Genomic DNA, 19,464 nt, shown 5'->3' with positions numbered 1-19,464 from the left:
TTTCGACTTAGATTTATATTTTTGTAAAAAATAGTAGATAAGCTCCATTTTCTTGTATATCAGGTAAAACGGTAGATCGCCCAATTTATCGTTATTAATTTATATGTAACGAGTAAAAAAATTCATGTCAAATGTGCATTCTACGTCGGCATCTAAACTAATTTAATCTCACTATTCTGTACAAATGAAGTCTCTTGATTTGATCCCCCATTAAGACTATATCATAAATTATTATTATATAACAATTGCTTGGGCTCCGAACCCAAATATGAAGCAGTTTTATAAATTACTTTCTCTTTAATGATTTTTTGTAGAGAATTATAATTGCGACTATTTCTTGCGCTTTGTTATAAAAATGTAAATAAAATATTAGGATGTTAATATGTCTGTATATATATATATGTTTTATATTGATTTATGCATTTCGGAGATGGCTCTATCAGGATGAACCAAATTCACTCATCCATTTTTCATACTTCTCGAGATCCTCCTGGGATACACTTTTATTGCACCTTTCAACAGCTTCATCGAAGTCAGCAGCTGAAACTGGCAAGTCTAATTCCTCTTTTGGTAATTGTCTTATTTGATCCGGCTTCAAGCCAGCAATTTTTCTACGCATAGACATCATAGATGCATCTCTAAAGGACAAAAGAGGAAACTTTTAATATGCCTATAGTTATGTCACTTTAAAATATGAAATAAACGTTCATACCTGCAAACATTTGTTATATCAGCACCTGAATATCCTTCCAGTTTTTTTGCGATATCCGCCATATTTACAAACGGATCAACTTTGACTTCCCTCAGATTTATTTTTAATAGTGCCTCTCGTCCTTCATCTGTATGATTATTAAGCATATATTATAATCCACTGGATTTAGGTTATCTAAAACGATCTTGCGCTTTTAAACAATGAGAATAAATTGTAATAACTTACGATTTGGCAAGGGAATGTATATTCGTTTTTCTAATCGTCTTCGAAGAGCTTCATCTATATCCCATGGAAAATTTGTTGCTGCAAGGACCATTACCACCTTGCTGGGATCCTCACTACCAAAAGAACATTAATGTGTATCGCAATGAAAATATTGTGTTGTTCATTATCTCATACCTATTAGAACTTATGCCATCCATTTGTACAAGTAGCTCCGATTTTACGCGTCGCGATGCTTCGTGCTCCGTTTCGGATCCTCGTCTGGAGCACAGAGAATCAATTTCATCGATGAAAATTGTACTTGGCGCATAAAACCTTGCCTATTAAAAATATAATGTGTTAAAAAGAGTTGTCTATTAATGGTTAATATATAAAAAAATTTTATTAGCTTTACGTACCATTTCAAAAAGAAGTCGAACCAATTTTTCAGATTCGCCTCTGTATTTTGATGTAAGAGTTGATGACGACACATTGAAAAATGTTGTACCACATTCCGTAGCTACAGCTTTGGCAAGCATCGTCTTACCAGTACCTGGTGGGCCCACCATTAGCACACCTTTCCAAGGTCGTCGAATTCCCTATTACGAAACAAAACTTCCTTATAGAGTTGATTTTATTTCAGAAAAATTAATAGAATTAAAACCAAACTGTACTTTAAAGAAATCAGGCATCCACATCGGAAGGACTACAGCCTCTTCCAGTAATCTTTTTGCTTCGTGAAGATCTGCTATATCATCCCAATGAATATTAGGATTTTTCTGTACAATATCTCTCTCTGAAATATAGAAAGAATTTTAATTATTAGTGTTCACATAGGACTCTTTGTTATAATTAAATCAATGCGCCGCGCATAGTGAAATATCACGGATCGTCTGAAATCTAGAACACTTTGATTACCCAGCAAATCTACGAGATCCCTGTCATTTCCTGATGGTTCGAATTTCCGTTCTTCTACTTCTACATCGGCTTTCTCGGGCTCCTGTTTGTCCTGCACAATCATTAACATACTACTGGCAACGTGCACTTGTGAATTACATTAATGAAGGACGATTGCGGGATAATTAACGGCGCAAGCAGATCGGGTTAAGTCAATGAAATGACGAAGGCAAACCTTGTTAAAATCATCCTTTTTTGTTGATTTCTTATCATCTTTCTTAGTACTTGACTTTGCATCCTGTTTTTTTCCAGTACTTAAGGATGATTTGCGTATTCCTGTACGGGCTTGTTGTTTTTGTTGATTTTTTTGTGGTCTTGCATTTCTGAAAATATATTGACTGTGCATGTAATTCATTTTGCATTTGTGCTATCACTTTACAATGAAGGTTCAAGTACTATACTTTTGTTCTGCAGGAGTCAATGGCGGCCATACATCAGGATCTCGGGCTAGAGGCTGGTTCCAAGCAGCACCAGAATTTCCACAGGACCACAGTGCTGAATCACGTGTTGGTGCTTCAAATGGTAAACACGGTGAACCTGTAATATTAGAATAAAAAAATATGTAAATAAATAAACCCATAAATGTTTATACATACGAATTTTCATTGAATTATGCAACTAGTTTACCTATTGTTCTTTCTATATGCGTATCCACTTTAAACAGTTGTAGTGTATTTGAAGTGGCTTTAACTCTTTCAAACTCTTGTACAATCTGATGTTGCACGAGTTGCCATTTGGCTTTGCGTGTTGCATCTGCTATACTTGTGAGCAATCTGTGTATTTGTTGGACTACCCCTTGATAATAAACTCCAGATGTATCATAATTTCCAGTTAATGCCATTTCCCTTGCAAGTTTTGTATTTTCGCAAATTTCACTTATCGAAACAGCCATCATTCTATAAAAAATACATTGAACAGTTCAAGATATAAAGTATTTGCACCAAATTTATTTAAATAAAGTTTATTACAAATGGATGATAAAACAGACATATATGGAACTATAATATTCGATGTATCTTTAATACATTTAGAAAATACAGTTTTGACAGTGATATTTAATCAAGCGAAAGAATGCAAAATTTGTGCCGCATGACCATATACGAGTAAAAATGTGTCATGTAACCTATTACTCTTAAGAAAACGTTTTTTATGTAAGAAAATATATAAATTAATATGTTATGTTACAAGACCAATGTAAATATGCAACCCAAAAATAATATATAAATTAAATAAACATACTAGCAGTACAATTTCTTGTCAGACTTCAACACATTTATAACACAAATGTAACTCAAAGATACTTAAAGCACAGAAAGAACTTTCAGAAAAAACAGTGTTAAATTTAATTAATTCCAAAGTTTTGGTAATAAGTTAGAATTTGTATAGACAGATTTCAGTTTAGATTATAGATTGCCAAATAATAATAAACGCCTGACAATTTAATACACGATTGAATTCACTATTGCATTTCTTCCTATACAGGTAAAAGTGCTAAAATGAAATGCCAAAGAACTGTTGGTATAATGATGTGTCAACATTCGAAGGCTAAATTACGAATTGCTTTCGCCTTCGAATAAGGTTACTGTTCATTTATCATGAAACAGTAGATTTTTTTCAAAATGAAACTATAGGTGTAAGATAAATAAAAATCTCTTTTCGTCAATTTTGATGAAGTTTAATGCTAACAGGGCAGATATTAACTTTGACATTAAGATGACGAGGTGAGAAATGCCTATTGTATGCCTAAGCACCCAAGAATCATTAAAGGATTTCTGAAATTCTCGGGAATGGCGTAGGGGCTGAAACTTTTGAACGGATTAAATTATCCACTCAAAACTTTCACACTTCGCTTCCAATAGATACTTTGAGAAGGTTAACGTTGTTGCGAAGTGTCAATAAAACTAAAATCCTCTGCTTGGTTAAATAAAACTATATAATCTTTGAGATATTTGAGATATTAAAGGTAACTTCAATAAATATAAATCTCAATCTATTTTGTTTGAAAACGAAAGGAATTCAATTAATAATTATAAAATCAGTACTGAAGATAATGTATTTATTGAAGCGTGAACTTCCTACTTGAAATTATCGACGGATTAGTGGGTTTTTACTTTTTTATTCCATTTTAAATATGACTCGACACCGATACTAAATATTATATATATATATATATATATAATAGTGCTGCTTTATGCGGCAATAGTCGGAATCATAATCTAAATTACTGCACAGACGCCATTGCAATCCTTCGTCCTGTGAATATTGCAAACAAGAAGCTCCAGGATTCCAGGATTTCAGATCCCTTTTTTCCAGAATTTTCCATAGTCATGATAAATACCAAACCACTCCCATAACTTTCACCATTATCACTAGGTTCTCAATAGTACCTCCTAACTAATTATTACACAAAAATTATGTGTACACAATAATTTAAAAATATATAATTATAAATTTATGTAGAAATATGCATCCAAAACTTTCTCTTATCCATAGCGGTACTTATTTTTATAACAAAGAATCGATGTTGGACAAAATATAAAGTACAATAACCTCCATACAATCCTATATGCGGTCTTCAAAGAAACCATCAAGCCGTTATTGATAAGGATGCATAAAACTTTTTAATATCTATTAAATCAAATGATATAAACTATCAACGTTTATTATACACCCTTTGTCCAAATCGAACGCCTTTACCGACAGTTAGATATATATAATGTTCCAGTTTGGATGGATATCAAGGCCAGCTATGCAATTCGTGTTCTATGCCTGATAACCACTTACAGTGTATACGCTCAGTGCCACAGTCAGGGTGCACAGTAGAAGTATATGTCAGGCATTGGATTCGTAGCGTTACTAGTGCAGTAATTGTTACTAATCAAGCATATAAGGAAATATGTTCGGGCCTGGATTGCCGCATTTTGCCGTTGGGCAGATCGTCAAGGGATTCGGCAGAGGTTCGAAAGATCTGGGAATACCGACTGGTTGGTTTCTTTGTTCGCTCTTTTAAAAAAATTTTTTTTCTTTCTTTCTCGTCTTCTTCATTACCTGTCCTGTTCATATTCGCGCGACATGTTTTCTGATTAACACTCAACACTTCCGAAACTGTCACTGTACACAAGATCGTTTGGGTCAATTTCATCTGGTTATGTGGTGCCCTCTAGATAGTTATTAACGCCAGATTAGACTACGCGGTTCGTTTAAAGAGAATTTTTATTTCCTATTATTCCTTTAATATGATTTTATACGATATCTCATCTGTCTCAAATATTTTATCGTTATTATGAACAATAACGATGCTTTCTAGTAAGATTTATCATCATTGTATTTCAGCTAACTATCCTCTGGAAGTTGTCAAGTCGCTTCCAAATGAAATTGCTACTGGAATTTACTATGGCTGGGCTTCGGTTGACCGGGGCAACGTATACAAGATGGTGATGAGCATTGGCTGGAATCCATTTTACAAAAATGTCCATAAATCGATGGTACCTTAAAATTTACGTTTAACATTCGAACAATAACATTATTTATATCTAGTAATTATAGCATTTATAGATTATTATATGTAACATCACAGTTACATATTTATTTTTATCGTAATTTCAGGAAACTCACATAATGCACAAATACGACCGTGATTTGTACGGTTCTGAGTTGCGAGTTGCCGTCCTTGCATACTTACGTCCCGAAAAAGATTTTGCATCTTTAGGTAAAACATATATTCCTCTGATAAATCTTCCCTATAAGAAGAAAAGTCCTAAGCCAAAGAAATTGCGAAAATCTGAGATCCTTACATATACTCATAACGCCTTATCTATTACAGAGGATATGATAAAGGAAATCAAGAACGACATAGAAATCGCCGAGGAGTCCCTAGATCGTCCGGAATACGCAGCCTATCGAACGCATTACTTTTTCTGTCAGGAAAACTCCTCGGATTGAGACACTCGATGTAAAAGAGGAGAAGACGAAGAAAAAGAAAGTGGAAAAAAGTAGCACGTCTATAACGTGCAATTTTTTTATAAACATACGTCTCTCCATTAAAAGTAAGAAAAAGAAACGGAAACAAAATTAATCTGATCGTCACATCGAGAATAAATATCTGAACCAGTGTGAAAAATACGATGTCGTTTGACGATCATCCCCATGACTACGTTGGCACGGCGTGCTTCATCCGTATTGGTCACTGCCGATATTTTTTAAGATTCAAACTAATCGATAACATTCCGTTAGTAGTTTATTACCAGTACCACTGGTGCAATGCATGAATAATCAGTTTAGTTACTGAAGCCGGTTGAAGATGGCCGTGCTAACGGGTAGCCAATGTCGTGACATCCTTGATATTGTGACGAAATAAATTGCTACATTAACGATAATAATGACAAAAATAACAACAACAACACCTCGTTTTTATTATCATATCACACTCGGGTTACGGGTAAAGTAATTATCAAAGAGCCAGTTCTGTCTGACGTTTAATGTTCCGTATTAATTACATTGGTAGTAGTTAAAATTCTTATATTAATTTTAGAATACTGTTACAGGGATTTCTTTTTCCTTTCTTCTTTTTCTCTTGAGGGATGTCTCGTTCACGCATTTTCATTTTGACGTTGCACACTGCCGGATTGAGCCTCGTCGAACGTTTCTGAGCTTAACTAATCTCGTCGACGTCATCGACGTTCAATGATAATTGTCTGCGACGATGGTTACCATTTTCTTTCTCCCACTCTCTATCTCTCTCCTTATTTTCCTTCCATCGTATCCATTGATTGACATATATTTAATTGGCGATCGGACTTAAAAACGATGAAGCGTTCAATTCGTTCGACGAGGCGATACCAATATGTGGCGTGAATCAAAATGCCGGTTTGAAGTAATTATAACTTCAGAGCTGAGTGACTAGACAATGATTTAGATTTAAGAATAATAGTAATTCGTTATCCGTAACGATGAGAGATGTGATTGGGAAGGAAGTGGGTTCGGGTGAGGAGAGGTTGGCGATAATTTTTTTCCTAATGATAAACATGAAACGTCATGAGATCAGTTATCAACAACGACAGGATAATCGACAAATTGCAGATAGATTATTATGAATCTTGTACTTACTTGGAAAAGCTTAATAATCGTTGCATTTAATAATTCTTCATCGATTTTTATCTCATCGTCATTTATAACTTTTCTAATGGTCGTTCCGTTGTTTTCATCATTCGTAACGAGAGATCTTATACTTCTCTCGTTCATGACTTTTCCAACCTCCATTTATAAACCTTTACACTTCTTTGTGTTTTGCAACTTTATTTTTCTTTCTCAACCATTTATTTTTGTCTTTTAACGTGCGTATACGCGAATAGTTTTCGCGGTATTTCGATTTTCGAGCGGCGCAATAATTATATACCTATTGTAAATATATCCAACATTCAATATTCATACATGATTACGATCTAATATTCCATGTGTATGTATACATTCATTCCAGTGGATGGGGATAGGGGAAAAAAGGAGTTTGATGATAAAAGTTGGTACGGTGTTGAGATAGTGACAAGGGTTAGAGGAAGGGGGGGGGGTATTTGTTATATCGATACTAAATGTCATGAAATACTTATAAAACTCGTTTTGTCGTCAAATCCTTTACTCGTAATCTTCATTAGCCTGGTTATCTTCATTTCCATTGTTTTACTCTCGCGTTTAATATTTTTATTTTCTCTCTTTAAACTCGAAAGGTGATACACAAGGTGCACTTATAATTGTTAATTTTTTTCTTTATCTTCCTTTCACACCACTTTTTTCCCTTACACACACATTTTTTGCATTCTCTCTCTTTCTCTTTCTCATATCCTTTCACTCATTTTTTTATTTTCCACTTTCTCACCTTTCAGTCGTTTACACTTGAACGGTAAACCAAAGTACTTAGTTCCTTTCGCGTTCGTTGTGGTTATTTTTTTTTTGAAATTCCGCGCTTCACGTCCCACTCTTCCAACTCATCCTCCGATATCGGATGACGCGTTCTGGAAGACGCGTCAGCGTCGGATCTACCGCATGAAAATCAGCCCCAGGCATCCCGCATAGGTTAGCCCGCGATGATTGAGCATACCTGATAGATCAGCTGGAGAAACAGGGAACAGCGAAAATTCATGATCACGAAGGAACGTCGAAATACGACAGCTGACTCAAGGTAACAAAATTAAGGATAAGACATCTCACGCAAAACTGATACCTTTTCATAATGATTTCGTTCTCTGCGACCAAGATTCGATAATATTCCTTCTTTCTTTATTTCTTTCGTTATCGTGTGATCTGTGCGTGTACACGTTTACCTGTAGCGTGCGTTGCAAGTTTTGCATACGTGTACGAAATAGAGAAACGATCTACAATACCTAAAACCTTGTGAGAGAGTCCTTTTTAAAAATCCTTTAATTTTTTTCGATCACCTTAAGATACTTTTCACCGGTGTGCACTTTTATGTATCTGGTATATATATATGCGCGTGTTTTGTGATTATGTGCGTGTGTGACTGTCAGTATGCGGTATGGCTCTTGGTTAGTATTTTGCGTATGAGTCAATTAGTATCCACACTTTGTACCCTGCATGACATGTATTCTCGTGTTATTACGTATATATATGTGTATATCAAGAGGCTCGACCGAGTTTCGCGCCAAGTACAGGCAACCGGCTGTACAGGGCACGGTCCGCCGAGACACTTTACCCGAGTCAACTCTTATATATACCTGTGTTTGAAATCGAATATCTTATGAACCGCTATATTGCTATACCGGTACCGATACATTCACTATAGGAATTGAGGGTTTTGAATCGATTGCCATCAAGATCAATATGACTAGTGTAAGAGATCAGAGCGTATTGAGACGGCGAGCGAGATGACTTTATTTCAGTTCCGTCGTCGTCGTCGTCATCGTCCTCGCACGTGCATCTATTTTTTTTACATAACAGATGGCGTTGGTTGTGAGACAAGGTTGAGTCTTGCGCCAAGTACAGGCAAGGCGTCGAAGCAAGTCATGTAACTGAACGTCTTGTGTTTCGAATCAAAAAATTGAAAATATATTTATGGTGTCTTTCAATAAAACAGTAACATCGATACGCATTGAAAATTATGCGAACTGTTGAAACTTGAAATCTAAGCTCAATTTGGCCTGAAATGAAGTATGTAAACGAACTACGTTCAACTCGATGGAGATAATCAGAAAGTGTATTCATTTGTATTGAAATAATTGATTACGCGTTAAAAAATCTCTTTTGCTCTATCTCAAAGTGTGAGGCGATCTTACTTGATCTATTTCATTCTCACCTTCTACAGTAGAATTTTTTCCGAATAAAAAAATTATCTATAATATCATTTGACTTAACATTTCTCAAAGACGATGAACGAATATGGCAAGCTGCGGACTAAAGCTAATGAAACTGGATATGTGATTATTAAAAATTGTATACGACAATTTGCAAAAATTAGTGAAATGCCGGGCAAAAAGAGTGCGCGAACTGCATATCCGCTGTAACGTATAGTTTGATGATGTTTATTTTATCTTTATCTTATTTTATTTAGCCATGTTCACTATTTGAAATAACATAGCTGGATGGCATTTTGACATGCAATATTAGATCAAATTATTAGTACATTTTGCAAGTAAATTTCTTTATATTTCCTAATTGTTTCTTCGCTCTATATAATTATGGATCGATTATATAGTCCTTTCAGCTGAATTGCACTTTCCATTGAATACTACATTTTCGTTACAAATTCAGATATATCTTTATGCACTTCTAAAAAAAAATGAGATTATATATTAAATTTAAATGCCTTTCAACACTTCCGGCAACGCAATATATTTTTCTGATGACCGACGCCATAATGAATACACATCTCAAATCTGTAAGGATGTATAACTGCAACGAATTCACGTTCATTTCACATCAATACATATTTCGTGTACTTAGAATTTCTCGAATATAAAATAACGAACAAAAACTTCTGATATCCCCCACAAAAACACTTTCGGGTAAAAAAACTCGCCAAGTACAGGATTACTTGTACAGGATTCTGAATTTCCCTAACAATAAATACTGAAATCACATTATAATGTTAAATACATAAGTCACTACAAATCTATTTATTACACAATCTAGTAATGGTTCATCACATTAATTGTATTTTCAAAATTTTCTATATTGTCTTCACTAATCTTTTGTCTTATCATTGCTGCTTATATCTATTTATGATTTAATAGTCAATTAGTATTTAAGATATTTAATAACGCGTTAGGTGATTCTATATCGAGTACTTCATGGTAGGTCCGTGCCTTACTTAAAATAAATTAGATTTTAATATGCTTTCTGAAATTCACTGTCAGACGGTAAGAATGCTCGCAAGTCTCTCATACGTACACAGATGAAACGCGACATAATAACGTTTGCAATATTAGCAATGAATATGTTAGTTTGCTACAATTAATATGATGAACCATTGCTAAATCATATAATAAGTAGATTTGTAGTGACTTATGTACTAAGCATTATAATGAGATTTCAATGTTTGTTATCAGACGAATTCACAGTAATCCTGCACTTGGCGAGGTTTTTTTTAACACGAAAGTGTTTTTGTGCGGTATATATATATATATGTATATATATATATGTATATCTCAATGTGTTCATACATACATATAATACTTAACTGTCGCAATCATACAATTGTAAGGACTTGTGTCTCGTTTATATACATTGTCGTGTTTTTCGTTAAATTTTTAATAATTAGTCACTATAACGTAGGTTACGGTATCTTTAATGAATTGTAACTCTCGTGTTGGAAAAAAAAGAAATTTTCCATTATAAAATATTAAAGAAACGATATTCAATGATTCGATTACGTGAATACGTGTCGCCGATGCTTTTGCGATGTCTGTCGACGTTACGATGAAGTGTCGCGATTACATATGGTGTTTCTTTTGAGCTTAAGTTTTTAAAAGTAAAAAGTCGTTACGACAGCAACGCTACGCGGACGGTGCACGATGCACGTTTAATGAATTGTCTTCAGTGTTTGATTGCGCGTTACTTTGGAAGACCCTGGCGACGATGTGACGGATCTTTACTGCATTTGCTTTGACGATAGTTTTCTTTTGGATCTTTATTGTTTTTGTGAATTATTCTTTTTTTGGGGATTTTTCGTAAATACTCGCATTCGTACGATCGATTACGCGTCGATGACGGAGCTTAGATATTTTCTTGAATTACTACGATACAGGCTTTGCTTTTCCTTGATTTGACGTATTTTGTCTTTCTTGAGCTCTTTTCAATGCATGAGTATGTTTTCCAGTGTGCGTGTAAGTGTTGGATTGGATTGTTTGTTTCTCATTTCTCTAGTGATTTTTTACATCGCCAGGTGGCAGGAGCGGCGATATGTTTCTCGTAAGAGAAACTGAGTCTGACGAACTACGCTGGTCTCTGTGTTTCTCGTAGCTTCTGCCTACCATTTATACATAAATGTGTGATACAATTTTTGAAAAATACCGTAAGAGTGACGTAACGGCGCTTTTTTTGATTTTTGTGTATGGCATTTATGTTAATTGTTATAGGGATGTACCGGTGGCAGGGTGATCTCGAAGGAAATTCGATAGGAGAAAGGATCGGAGATGGTTTTTGTTTTTTCTTTTAAATGGAGGAGGCTTAGGCGGATGTGAAACCTCCTCTCTTCGTACTAGAATCGTGCGCAATTTGTTCTCGTAATAAATTTCGCGGATCGACCTTAATTAATTAATGTCTACGCGTACCACGGAACGTTCATTACGTATCACGAAGAAACATTTCCTATGGAAGTACGTTCTAGGCATATTTCAAAATTTATCCACATCCCATTTTTCGTTCCTTTGCCTTTCAAACATTTTGTCTTATTAACAATCTTGAAACTGACGGCTATGTACTTCGCGTTGAGTAGAACTGCGTGCAGGCGAGTTACTCTTGACACTCAATATTTCCTCTAAATGCTTTCCTTACTTTCTCTCATTTTCTCTGTCTGTCGCTCAAACGTACACACACTTTTTCGTACTTTTATATTTTTTTTTTAGTGGGAAATATTCTTTCAATTGTAATTATTTTCGTTTTTTTTTCCTTCCGTTCCTTAATGGCTCTGCTATCTCATAATTTTTTCGTTTTTTTTTTTCTTAATTTTTTACTCATCTTTTTTTTCGTACTTCGCGCGCATTTCGCAACGTCTTCCGCGCACCGAGAACAATCGTGTGCGAGAACGACGCGGCGATACGTCATTATCGCCGGACGAATTACTAACTCTCGAGATCTCTAGCCTCGGTATATAACTTTTCTCTTTTTTTTCTCATTTATTTTTCTTCCTCCCAATGTATTTCTCTATGGAAGAACGAATACATAACGATTTCCCTAAGATTTAAGCAGACAAGGAAGCATATTCTAAAGGACGAGGCGCTCGTCTGCACGGTTCAGAAAAGTCACCGATCGTGAATCCAGAGAAAGATGCGCGCGCATTCACGATTTCGCAAAAATGTTTTGCTCGTCGATCTTCCTTATCCTCGCATTGCCATCTTAGCTTCGCATTTTGTAGTCTCGTTTTTCTTCGTAATCGATTATTGTTCACCTTCCTACGCATGACGGACGAAATATCTACAACATTGAACTCGATAGCAAGGCAATTTCGCTCTTGATCTCGTTCTGTGGTGACAGTCCGTCCAAGTACAGCAAAATATACTTCCTGTGGATTGACGTTGCGCCTAGAAACGTATTGGAGGGCAACACGATTGATTGACATTAAAAAAAAACCACACGTGCCTTCCCTGTCTGTCTCTTTATTCGCGATATGCGAAATTATGAGTTCCCACATGAATTTTCCAAGAACGTACTTCCCTCCGCGCAAACACGCTTACTTATTAATAATACGTTCATTAATTCGAAAGTTCATATCGTCGTTCCTCGTTTCTCTGTTTCTTGTTATATCTTCTTTCTCCCTTACTCTCGTAACTTTCGTTAACATTATATTTTCTTCGTATCTTTTTCTTGTTTACCTCAATTAGAAGAATTTCTTCCCGCGAGGCTAGAGATCTCTCCGATTATATCAAGGAGTCACTGACTGCTATAACGCGTTACTCGTTCAAATATGTATAGTATTTATAAATTTATTATGCATATAGTCGTTAACAGGCCGTGGCTATACAGGGCCCACTACGTTAACGTCATTTTGTGGCACGCGGTCTCCCAGTTTCTCGAATGCGTTCACACAGTGATTCATTCTCTCCCATTGGCTCGTGCTTTTGTATAAGTCATCGATATCCTTGCGGCGCGTGGTTCCTCGTTCACCCACCTACCGATCTTCCTCGTACTCTTCCTCGTAATTATTCACAGTCACATTCACGTATCCCTCTCGTCGTTCGGGGGTTGGGCAAGGGTAGCTAAGGTCGAGTCAAACGGGGAGGGGAAGGGCTTGTTATACCATTCTCATGTATCTCTATCAGAGAATGCTTGTGTTCCTTTTGTGGATGTAAATATCGACGTGTAGTTTCTGCGAAGAAATCATCAAGAAATAGCCGAAGAATCGTCGTGTCACCAAGTGACACGTGAACACCAATTCGACGGGAACATTATCTCTTTCTTGTTCTCTCATTGGTGATCTCTTATGTTGTCATTTCAGTTTCTCTCTCTCTTGCACTCCATCGTTCTCTCCCCCCCCCCCTCTCACGCTTTCGCTGTCCCTTATCCGCTCATGCGCTTGGGATCCTCTTCTTGGAAGAGGTAGGTAGACCAGTAGATGATATTGAAGAGGATGAACATTAGGGGAAAGGCGATACGTGCGACGACGTCGATCCTTGCGCTACCCTTAGCCCGACAGGTGAACCATCTACGCGGTAAAAGGCCCCAGCAGCATCTCTCGGTCCGGCCGAGTGGTAGCCGGGGGAAGCGACGGAAGTCTTGCGTCCTGTGTAGGGTCGGCGGTGACGGCGTGTGCATCGGCGATGGCGACGGCGAGGACGAGGTCCTCGAGGTCCTCGATGAACGCGAGGCTCTCGAGGAGCATTGAGCTGTGTGCCCGAGGTGTGTCTGGGAAGAGGACGACGAGGGTGATCGAGGCTGATGCCGATGACGATGGTGGTGATGATGTCGATTGTGAGGCCGCGAGCGATGACGAGTGTGGGAGTAATGGGGATGGCCGCGAGCCACGTCCCTTGGTCCGAGCGCTTCCTCATCGAGATTCACTCGTCCTCCCCTTCCTTTCGGCACAGGTACGTGGACCAGTACGCGAGGTTGAACAGAGCGAATACTAGGGGGAAGGTGATCCGAGAGATGACGTCGATGCGCTTGGACCTCGTCGGGAACTTGGACAGCCACGACCTGCAGCAGTTTTTTGGCGGCGACTGCATGTGTATCTCGCACTGCCGCATCTTATCCAACGACATCGCATCCTCCTGGTGTCTTACCAGAGGCTTCTGAAAAAAATGACAAAGGTTTTGCTCCGCTCCTCGTTTCACGCTAAACGCAAAATCCAGAGATTCGCTTTACTGTTTATTCCCTTGGAGATTGTCCAACTTCCTTTACATATTTTCCCAATTTTTGATCTTTTTACCCATTTCACTGTTTCTTTCTATTTGTCTCTTCCTTCCTTACTCTTCCTGTCTCTCTACCTCTCTTACTGCATCACTTTCTAACCGGGATGTTTTTTTTTTTTTTTCGTTTTTCTTTATACGCTTTCATACTTAGCTCCCTTTGTACTGCTCATTCCATTCTATAGAAGCTTTACTTGGATCTTTCTTTGACTAGACCGCGACTGTCCTCGTGTCACTGGGCTCGCGAATATTTCCAATTCTCTTTTTGCACCCATCTCACTGTACTCTGAGAAATTTCAAAGCCAGGACACCGACAGACGAAATGAACAGTCAAAGCGAATCTCCAGTCCGACCAGGACGGTTTATTTATATACTAGGCGAATTGATCTCTCTTCTTATATAGAAGTACTAGGAACTTCTTGAAAATTATTTTCAAAAAATAATACCAAGACACAGATTTCATACAGAAAGGACACTGACCATAGCGAAATTCGTCGTTCCATCCGGCTCGATCAGCTCAGCAGCTGGCTCGACAGATGCCGAGGGCTCTATTTCACGATATTTCTTCTTCATATTCTCACGATGCATGTCGCTACGCGATGCGTAGTTGACCAATGCAAACTCCAGAAGTGCGCCAAAGACGAACGTCAAACACACCCCCGTCCATACGTCAATGGCCTTTGTGTAGGAGACTGGTGGCAGTGAAGCGTTTATTCCAGAAGTCTGTGTGGCCATTGTCAATAGCGTAGTCACTCCTATAAAAGAAAAAACACATATAGGTAAAGTAATTACACATCATGTTAATAAAAAAGAAATATTAATTAACTAATTTAAAAAATTGTGTACCTAGAGAAACTCGAGCTGGTACTGCACTCTGATCTAGCCAGAAGGACACCCAGGATACGATGACCAGCATGCAGCAGGGGATGTAGATCTGAATGAGATAATAACTGAACTCTCTTTTGAAGAGTAGATCTACCTTGAGACAACTGTACTCGCCTGAGAAGTAATATATATATTTTAATTAGTCAATTTCTTCATTGAATTACTTATATTGTTATTATTGACGAAGAGCACTCACCGGTATTTGTCTTACTGTTGCAGTAATCTGTTAGAAATCTCTCGAGCGTAAATCTGGGTAGGTGTAAGTTCTTGACAACCTGGACGGGGTCACCCTCTTTCCAGAGGAAAACCAGGTCGTCGGTCGTCCATCCGTCTGAAAAGTTCAGAGGTCACGTTACTCGTGAGATAATTGAGTTCAGTTGATCCGATATCATTTCAACATGAGAAAATATTAATCCACTTACAGCTGGCCATTCGCAGTGAACAAGTTTGTCGATCCAGGGGATAAAGTTTCAGATCCATCGGACACGAGAGAGTGAGTGATATCCTGTTGATGCGGTGTAATTATATTAATTAAAATCAATAATAATAAGAATATCGATTAATATATATATTTTGTTTTTCAGTAAACCATACCGTATGCTGTAGAGAACAGAACCGTGAGGGAAGATACGTATGTATACGTTTGGCATAATGATTTCGTGAAAATGACCTTCCTTCTCATTGGCAAAGAAAAGATCAGGCATCCATACTCGACTTGCTTCTGTTAACGTAAGATATTTTAACCGTCCTGGAATAGAGAAAGATTTGTGATTATTAATATCATTATATTTTTAAGTGTTTCAGAGAGATCTGTATTTATGCTTTGAATGACAGTGACGTATACCAACCTCCGAAGTCATTGAACCGTAATCTCTCGTCCACCCATTGTTCCCGGAATGTCAATTGCACGGAATATTCCTGCGGGTAAAAAAAATCCGGTTAAGCGGACAAAGGATGATATTTAATTTTTCAAAATTGCAGGCACTGCTTGAAAATTGTTTTATTTCAACAAAAAACAAGGGAGGGATTTTATGCGCTTAAAGATGCGCCTTTTATGTATATTTACATATGCCGACGGATTTTTCGAGTCTTTCTCAATAATTATGTGCGAACGCCGAAATTTTATAAAATATGAATATTTATTTTTTTTCAAATTCAAACTTGGATTATCTATATACGAGAAATTCGGATTAAACGATGGAAACATATTTATAGACAGATTTCGTTAAATCTCATGTAGCAAACAGAGAGCCGTACAAGCTTATCAGAATGTACACTTGCGTAATTTGTTTATATACGAATTTTCCAATTTGTACAGATATGCGATTTTTATATTATTTTATATCGAAGCTACAGTAATGGAAGCATAAAATCATTACGATTGTACAATTGTATATACAATGTCTTACAGCAAAATTAGATCTCTGCAATGTATATACATTGCTAAGCAACAACGTCATTATCTTCTAAAGCCTATTAAACGTACATTAATTAAGCATTTAAGTAATTTTTCATTGAACTGTTATACGTTTACCCGAAAATCAATTTTTCAAATTTATACAGCTATTACTCAAGATAGAAAAACCTTCCGTGTACAATATCGGCCCGAAAATTCCTCAAGAACAATATACTTATAGAACGGGGAGTGAGAAAATGCAAACCAAAAATAGTAATATCTCTCACATTCGGCAATAATAAAATACACAGGGGACGAGTACAGTCAAAAAAAAAATAGAAAATCTTGATAAAGATAAGATTTAAAATAGTATAAATAAAATTATCGAATTGACAATCAATATAATGACTCAAAAGAAATTACGAGTTCTTGATTAATAGAGGATTTCAAACACGATCGTTAATCGTGTTATACGTTAATTTCACGGTCCGTTCAACCAAACGGCTAAGTGTGACTAGCCGTTAAATTAACGTTTCCGAAGGATCGATCCTTTTTTAGAGGGGAGAAGGGGATCACCATTGACTTTAACACGACCAATCGTCACAGACGTAATTCCAATAGCATCTTGTCTTAATGACAGTTACTGACAATTAAAACAAGTCAATGGTTATCCCCATAGTGTAAATACACGTGATACCTGATAATCGATCATTTCTGTCCGACCCACTACAGGTATCACGTTACGAATGTTTGTATATGATGATACAGGAAAAAAAAGTATCATGCAAAAGCGACATTGACTGAACTACTTTGAAGCGACTATAGCGATTTATATATGTATGTATATAGCTGCCAAAATAAATACATATATATATATATATATTGTACTGTTAAGAAAAATGGGTGGGCATGCATTTTGGCTCACGGTTTCGTTTGCAGCTCGTCGCCTTGTGGTTACTGGTTAGTCCCACGTTCTTCCTTCCTATTTTAGCTTGCTACTTGAGAATTCCTTTCGTATTGTTTTTTTATTTGTCCCCCGTTAAATGTCACTCTCTTTCGATTTTGAGGAGTTTCACAAAATATACGAAAGTCACAGTTATCGAGTAGAATGCCTCGAAAATTAATGGTGCGATGCTTGTTGATTTTATTGAATTTTTTTTCTCTTTGGATCATCTCAATATTTGTCAATTTTTTTTAAAATTCTTTTTCAACAATTTCATCCACCAATTTCATCTGGTGACGCGATCAGATCGAAGAAACGTTTTTAAAGTTTATCTCGAAATAAATAATTCGATGATAATCGGATATCGATAATTGAATGCGGCTCATCCTGTATCGTAACCATTAAATAACTTTCGTCAATTTTATGTTCTCCGTCAATCAGCACGAGTGCACAGTATCGTAGAAGTAATGACTTTCAAGACATATCACTGGAAGAGCAATGGTAATATAAAACTTTTGCGTAGACGTGTACCTCGCTCCATGTGACCACGTGTTTATAGAGGTGTAAAGTTTGGAAAAAAAAAATTAAAAAAAAATTATGCCAGATTACAGTAAATCACAGGTGCGCACGAATGACGTCTTAAAAAAAAAAAGAGTGAATTCGGCCATTTTTACAATCGGTTGAAAAAAAAATCGTTGATAAATCCACTGAAAGACAGGTATGCAGGATTCGTAATACATTCCAAAGTGAACGACGGCACATGTATATTTCAAACCTTCACAATATAATGTGAACAATATAAATGATAATGATAATAACAATAATAATAAGTCTCTTAATAACATTACAAAAACATTTCATCACATTTAACCAAAGTCCCAATAAAGATCCTCGCTCTCTAATCTCTTACGATTTCATAAGATAAAATTTGAATTTTCTCATCTCGGTGACAGTGCAATTAAACAAACCCCTTTAACATTCATCACCCAGTATATATACATATAAGCATATAACAAATTACCCATAGGCCCTCAATACTCGACGTTATCACTCATCGAACTTTTTTTTTCGCGTTTCGAATTTTCCATTCGCTTGCGCACACATACCACATCCGGAGATACAATTACCCAACAGGATAATTTCCCGGGGGAGTAACAAAAGAAAAAAAATCATCAAAATCGATCACGGTCACGCGCAGGACAGTCCTTATCGTCCCTATCGCAAAGTCCCGCCAATAAAGGGTGACCCTAACGAGTAAATCGGGACAACCGGAAGTTCATTATCTCTAAGTATTAAGGTAGTTCACAACTCTTTTAGCGTGCAATCATAATTTTAAGACACGAGAAGACTGCACAGACTCGAAGACCGTCCCCTAACGAGGTTGGACCGTATATATGAATACACAAGTTGCCTAACCAAGCAGATAAGACACAAGTATACTAAAAACGTGTACATAAGCAAAGTTGTGTAAGACGTTTCTTTCGTTGACAATGTAAATTATTCAATTCGACGGCTGCATTATATTTTATGATCTCCTTTCAGAATTCTTATCGTCGACCCGATGACGTCACTGACTACGATGGCACAAGTATTATTGGATAGATATTGGCAAACCAGCGACGAATCTTTTCCTTCCTTCTTTCCGCCCCCCCCCGCTCCCCCCTCTTTCCCCGACCTTAATCAAACGATACGAAATTCAAATTCCAAATTCTTCCGCCTTTCTGAATTTTTTAGCAATTTTACGAATTTCACGGAAGACCGAATACTACCACTAATGACTGGGTCGAATGGAAGATTT

The 19,464-nt window shown here is 36.8% G+C and overlaps 3 protein-coding genes and 1 long non-coding RNA gene across 23 annotated transcripts in view; 2 read left to right on the top strand and 2 right to left on the bottom strand.

The window, feature by feature from the left end:
* Positions 1–134: 134 nt before the first annotated feature.
* Positions 135–5,041, bottom strand: LOC107262847 (katanin p60 ATPase-containing subunit A-like 1). 6 transcript variants are annotated; one of them, XM_015729447.2, is made up of 11 exons: positions 4,919–5,041; positions 2,498–2,766; positions 2,272–2,407; positions 2,046–2,193; positions 1,832–1,922; positions 1,588–1,709; positions 1,333–1,512; positions 1,112–1,254; positions 938–1,050; positions 713–839; positions 135–638 (listed from the first exon to the last, which is right to left on the bottom strand). In XM_015729447.2, the coding sequence occupies exons 1-11, from the start codon at positions 4,942–4,944 to the stop codon at positions 440–442; spliced, it is 1,554 nt and encodes a 517-aa protein (XP_015584933.1). In that variant the 5' UTR covers positions 4,945–5,041; the 3' UTR covers positions 135–439. The 6 variants fall into 6 exon arrangements, with proteins under 6 accessions (XP_015584933.1, XP_024935924.1, XP_015584936.1 ...); XM_025080156.1 differs by lacking the exon at positions 4,919–5,041 and adding an exon at positions 3,982–4,019; XM_015729450.2 differs by lacking the exon at positions 4,919–5,041 and adding an exon at positions 3,950–4,013.
* LOC107262851 (riboflavin kinase) lies at positions 4,615–6,267 on the top strand. The gene is made up of 4 exons (XM_015729469.2): positions 4,615–4,854; positions 5,204–5,355; positions 5,477–5,579; positions 5,694–6,267. Exons 1-4 carry the CDS (start codon positions 4,767–4,769, stop codon positions 5,810–5,812), a joined length of 462 nt encoding a protein of 153 aa, XP_015584955.1. The 5' UTR covers positions 4,615–4,766; the 3' UTR covers positions 5,813–6,267.
* A 1,639-nt stretch (positions 6,268–7,906) lies between these two features.
* Positions 7,907–17,601, top strand: LOC107262853. Of its 7 annotated transcripts, XR_001536528.2 has the most exons (8): positions 7,907–8,042; positions 14,122–14,343; positions 14,846–15,221; positions 15,293–15,448; positions 15,547–15,820; positions 15,912–16,056; positions 16,124–16,251; positions 16,309–17,601. It is a non-coding gene; the product is annotated as an uncharacterized LOC107262853 (long non-coding RNA). The 7 variants fall into 7 exon arrangements; XR_003058265.1 differs by having other exon boundaries at positions 14,910–15,221; positions 16,124–17,601; XR_003058264.1 differs by having other exon boundaries at positions 14,899–15,221; positions 16,124–17,601.
* Positions 13,942–19,464, bottom strand: part of LOC107262848 (glutamate-gated chloride channel) — an 83,682-nt gene continuing 78,159 nt past the window's right edge. For 8 of the 9 annotated variants that reach the window (XM_015729459.2, XM_025080158.1, XM_015729452.2 and 5 more), the window contains 7 exons: positions 16,176–16,245; positions 15,922–16,075; positions 15,750–15,832; positions 15,524–15,658; positions 15,289–15,441; positions 14,923–15,197; positions 13,942–14,325 (listed from right to left, as the gene is read on the bottom strand). In XM_015729459.2, coding sequence (XP_015584945.1) covers positions 14,092–14,325; positions 14,923–15,197; positions 15,289–15,441; positions 15,524–15,658; positions 15,750–15,832; positions 15,922–16,075; positions 16,176–16,245 — 1,104 coding nt within the window. In that variant the 3' untranslated portion in view covers positions 13,942–14,091. The remainder of the gene's footprint in view (positions 14,326–14,922; positions 15,198–15,288; positions 15,442–15,523; positions 15,659–15,749; positions 15,833–15,921; positions 16,076–16,175; positions 16,246–19,464) is intronic. The other variant, XM_025080159.1, reaches the window with a different exon arrangement.

This window comes from Cephus cinctus, unplaced genomic scaffold (assembly GCF_000341935.2).
Source record: "Cephus cinctus unplaced genomic scaffold, Ccin1 Ccin1_scaffold0129, whole genome shotgun sequence".
In the NCBI taxonomy this organism is placed as follows: domain Eukaryota; kingdom Metazoa; phylum Arthropoda; class Insecta; order Hymenoptera; family Cephidae; genus Cephus; species Cephus cinctus.
The sequence above is the reverse complement of the archived record's forward strand: the minus strand, read 5'-3'. Positions and strand labels throughout refer to the sequence as shown.